Genomic DNA, 5434 nt, shown 5'->3' on the forward strand with positions numbered 1-5434 from the left:
CATTGCCATATTAAGCAAATGTCATTCCTAGACCACCAGAATTCCGACACATGAATGCACGAAAAGCGGCTTACACCTTCCTCCAAAAGAAAAGCAGAAAACTTTGATTCTCCTACTTAGCCTTTCCAAATGCCTACTGCTGAAGAAAATTCAAAATTTCTGACCCCTCCGTCATCAAGGAGTGACGAAGTAAACAATCCTTTAAATAATTTAATTCAAATGACACTCGGTGGTCGGTATTTCCATAACTATATAAACCGCCTTCCCCTCCCTGCATAGCCCTTTGCAAAATAATACTCACTTTTTATTCACAAGACAAATAGCATCCATGGCGGACAGAAATGGATCAAATGTTCGTGAGAGTTTTGAATCTTTCTTCAATGGCTGGCTCGTTCGCCAGGAAAACTTCCTCGACCAGCCCGTCCAAGCACTCACATCCCAGGATGGGCACGAAATCGAGCAGCGCGGAAGCTTGGTTCAGGAAGTCTTGTCTCACTACGAACAGTACTTAGAAGAGAAATCCAAGGCAGCGAAAGACCAAGTGTTCCTCTTCTACTCTCCACCATGGTTAAGTTCGTTCGAGAAGACTTTGCTCTGGATTGGCGGGTTCAAACCATTCTTACTCTTTAACTACTCGCCAGCTCAGTAACAGAGTTAACTCCGGAACAAGAAGAAACCATCGAGCGAGTTAAATACGAGACTAGAAGAGAAGAGCGAGAGTTGACAGAGGCAATGGGGACAGTGAAGAAGGTGATTGAGATCCTGAGTCCAGTGCAGACAGTGAAGTTTCTAGCTGCTTCTGCTGAGTTTCAGCTTAGAGTAAGGAAATGGGGTTTACAAAAAGACCAACACAGAGCAACAGGATTGCGGTTAGCCTAGACTCCTGGAACTGCGAGTTAATTTCAAATTAATAACTAATATATAGTATTTTGTGCTATTCTGGAAAGAGAATCTGCTCTGCCGTCAATTTCTTGTCTGTATTTGCGATAATGAATATCAAGGCCCCTTTCTTTTTCTGTCTTGCAGCGGTTGAATAAGAGTGGATCAAGGCCACGCTCCTCAAAGAATGCTGCCAAAATCATCTGGATGCAACTTTCTTTGTAATTTGACATATTTATGACAATGATTTCTGTTCGTTTTGGACTATGATTTTAAGATCAACTTTGTTTTCATTTCCCCTTCCTTTTTGAGTCATTCAATCATCCCAAACTCACAAGGATCACAGCTGGGAACTGAAGCAAACTGTTTCTTTCAAGAACCTCGCTACTGATGTCGTTGTTGGACTCGACAGTCTTACAGGCCTATGGGATCTGCTCTCGTCTCTGTAGCCCTCTGCAGGTTGCTGGGCTTACCTGGAGCAAATTCATGTCTACCCAAAGGTTTAAGGCTCATTGAAGAATGAATGTGAGTAGACTTGTCAAAATGGGGCTCGTTCATTGGGTCGGTTCATTTTGTATTGAAAGTGAAGTAGATTGGTTGGAAAATTTAGATTCATATTAAAATCAGGTTTAAATTGACCAGTTTATCTGATTACTGGACTGTTCTTAGTTGAGGTGGGTCAACCTTGTGGGTCAAAAAAAATAAATTAATAATTTTAGTTAATTTAATAATTTTATATATTTAATTATATAAAATTAATAATTTAGTTACCAATTATATTACTTATTTTATATATTTCAATGTCTTTAATATTTACTTGTCAGACTAATAATTTTAGTTAAAATTGAAACTTGATATCTCTTTTTCTTTTTATGGCAATAAATATTAGATAATAAATTAATAATGATTCAAACCTTAGACATTATTCCTGTACAAACAAGATTCAAATGTTTTGCTTAAAGATGAGAATTGAAGAGGATATAAATGAGTCTTGAAGTTTTTATTTATTTAATTATATACTTATATTCATGGTATGGTAGTTAGTGTTAAAAATTGAAATTTTATTTATGTTTGATATAATTTATTTACTTATTTATGTTTAGTGTAATTTATTTATTTATAATATATTTTTATTAATCAATTTATAGATTAAATCATGAAATAATTTTATTGATAAAGAGTTTGTTAAATAGATTTGTAAAAATGATTTTTTCTTTAAAAAAAAAAGAAATGCATTGGCTTAATCTGACCCATGGCAAAGGCTGGGTTGAGTTGGATTTTGATGACCCATGTAAAAATGAGTTGATTCAGCCCAATTAATATTTTTTCAACTCACAAGAGTTTGACTGAATTAGACCAAGCCAACCCATATTGACACCTCTAAATATGAGGGTGTCCTCACCTCCTTGACGTGAGAATTGAGATTAACGTTTACCACAAGCAAAACACTATTCTCTTCCAATATTTTTGTCCTTCTTATTCGTTTGACTTTGATATTTCATTGATAAATTATTTGATTTACTCATAAATGAGTTGACATATTTCGTCTTTGAATTTATTTAACAATTTTATGTTATATTAAAAAGTACAAATAATTGAAACAAAATTGTCGAAACAAAAAAAAAAGTAATATGAATTTTAAAAAAATATAAAATAATTATGCATATACATTACCATTTATGTATATATATATATATTGATTTAGAAATACATTAACATATCAATCGTTGACATGTTACTGAATTTCTTGGCGTGTTTGTTTTCCCTATGTAGGGAGCTCACTATCCACAATGTATGATCCTTGATTCGCATATTCGTGTCCACACTTCATTCAATTAGTTGTATCATTTGGCATTATGCCACTACTCCATATCATACCTCCTAGCCTCTCTCTAAGAATAAGATATTTTCCTTTTTATAATTTCTGGTGACACCAAATGCCTTGCCTCTTTCACTTACTAATATCGAAACTCTTTTATTTCATCAATGAATTAAACCTTCTTTCCATTTCCTAATTTTAAGATACCGTCCTCATCATTCCATGGGAGCTTTCCACCGCAATCTATATATGAAATAAATGTCAAGATTTTATTACATTTAAATATTCTTTTTAATTTGAAAAAAAATATGGGTTTTTAAATTGAAATCTGCACAAAATAAATAATCCAAAATTCTCTTCACTAAAAGAGAACAGTGGGGATGTGTGTGCTTACGACATGGACAAGATATGTACAAATAATTTAAAGCCATGTCTAACCATATGTGGGTGACAATGATTTTTTTTTTTTCCATAATGTAATTGAAGAAATTTGATCAAATAAACGTTACGGAAGGCACAAGATAGCTTGCCAGGATATAATGTTATTTTAATATAAAATAAAATATTAATGCCATTTGCATAATTCACGTTGAAAGTTGAAACACCCTGTCTACAAAATAAAAATAAAAAGAAAATCCTTCCATAGAATATGTGGAGAGGCATGGTTTTTGTTTCATCTCTTAGCCTTATATGACTGCCACACCTCCACCAACCCCACTTCTCCTCCGGATAATGTTAACAACCATGTCAGCCTTAAATGGCTCTTTATTTTTGGTTACTTAGGTATTATTTTTTTGTTATTATTCAAGTCATTTTCGAGAGGAATTGTATATATATCTGCGACTGACAATAGTTGGAACATTGAATGTTGACAAAGTTATAATTGAACCAATAATGTGAGTGTAATAGTCAAATTAGGAGAGAGACTATATAAATAAACATTAACAAGAGTATCTTTATCACCTTTTTTCTTGGTCAAATTAATCTAAAGTAATGTAAGAGAAAATTTTCCATGCAAAAGATTAAATAAATTGGATTCTAATAGATGGATTGATTAATGTGAAATAAAGCATGATGTTTTGCAAGAAAGGGTTAACAGATAACTAATTAGAGTTTGTTTGGCTTAACTTTTTTTTAATTTAAAAATTATTGTGAAGCTCATATGAAAAATAATAATTTTTAAAATTAAATTAAATCTATTTAGTAAATTCACTTTTATAAGTTTTTTTTATAAATAAATTGTTTAACAAAATAATTTATATAAGTTCTAATTTAGATTAAAAATTAACATAAAAGGTATTTAATAAATAATTTTATTAATCACAAATTCCTTTATTTACAATGGAAAAAAGTTAACTTTATATTTTTATTTATAAAATGTATAAAAAGTATTTTTATATAACATAAAATTATAATTAATAATAAATCATATAAAAATGAAAATAGATAATATTAGAATTATTTTTAATAGATGAGAATATTTTTAAAATAAAAAAAAATTCTCCTAAAAAAGATAGGTGTTTTTACAAAAGAGGAGAGAAAGTCCCTCTTTGGAGTTTTTTCTAAAACTTTTTTTTTCAAAATTTTATTCTTTAAAAAAAAAAACTGTTTATTTTTTTAAGAGTTTTTTCAAATTTTTATTTGACCTAACTTTTACTTTTAAGTGATGGATAAGTTGAAAAAAAATCAAGCCAAACAAACACTTAATGTGAAATTAAGTTTAAGAGATAAGTAATTAAGTGGAGATGACAATAGTCACCTGATAATTGGATTTCTTACATTATTTAATCTAATTAAGTAAGATTAAAATATATTATAATTGAGTTTAGGTAGTGATTTTAAGATTAAGATATTTACTATTTAAACTCGATTATAAATAATTATTTTTAATATTAAATTTTTAGTTATATATATAATTTTTTATAATTAATGTAATACTTACTAAAATTTATTAATTATTTTAAGTATGAATTTAAACTTTAATATATATTTTATGAATTAATTTAATTTTTATTAATTATATACATAAAATTTTATTTTAAATTTATTTTAATAAATTTTTTAACGGGATTGGACATTTAATAAGTAATATTTAGAATATTCAAATATAAGTTCAAGAAGTCGTGTTCAAATTTAATTAATATTTATAAGGTTGGAGTATTTTATCAATTAAAAATAAAATATTTCAAAGTAACGAAAATCCTATCTATATTGACGATTTTATAATTAATGTGTAAACAATCTTCAGGATAAATTAAATGAGCCTTGTCTGGGTTCCGGCATATTGGAGGTGAATTATGAGCCATGTATCAAATTTCAACGTTCAAACTCATAAGGAATACTACTGCAGTTTCCTCTCCACTTAGACATTGACGTTTATTGACTTGATTTTCTCTAAAACGACCCTGGTGGAGATAATCTGTTAGATTTCGAAGTATTACAGCATTTAGCTTAATGCTCTATTATTTTGACACCATAATAATGCATGTTTGAATTTGTATTCGAGTATTTAATTTATTAATTAATATATAATTTTTTATTTAAAAAATAAGATTTAAATTCTTTTCTTTAAATTTAAAAAATAAAATTGCTTGAAGTTGCTCTAATTAACATGAAAATGACACAGAAAAAAAAAAGAGGAGATTGAAATGATTCACCAGCATTCTGAAATAGAAAAAAACAGCCCAACATTGAACGGACTATTGAAATTAGACGCTAAAGGGGCCCCAGCAACAG

The 5434-nt window shown here is 29.2% G+C and overlaps 1 protein-coding gene across 1 annotated transcript; it reads left to right on the forward strand.

Annotated features, from left to right (window-relative positions):
* LOC18591886 (transcription factor HBP-1b(c38)) lies at window positions 329–879 on the forward strand. The gene is given in 2 exon segments (XM_018125475.1): window positions 329–626; window positions 629–879. Coding segments are annotated over 2 exon segments (549 nt in total).

The sequence above is a fragment of the Theobroma cacao genome, chromosome 8, assembly GCF_000208745.1.
Source record: "Theobroma cacao cultivar B97-61/B2 chromosome 8, Criollo_cocoa_genome_V2, whole genome shotgun sequence".
NCBI classification, from domain to species: Eukaryota; Viridiplantae; Streptophyta; class Magnoliopsida; order Malvales; family Malvaceae; genus Theobroma; species Theobroma cacao.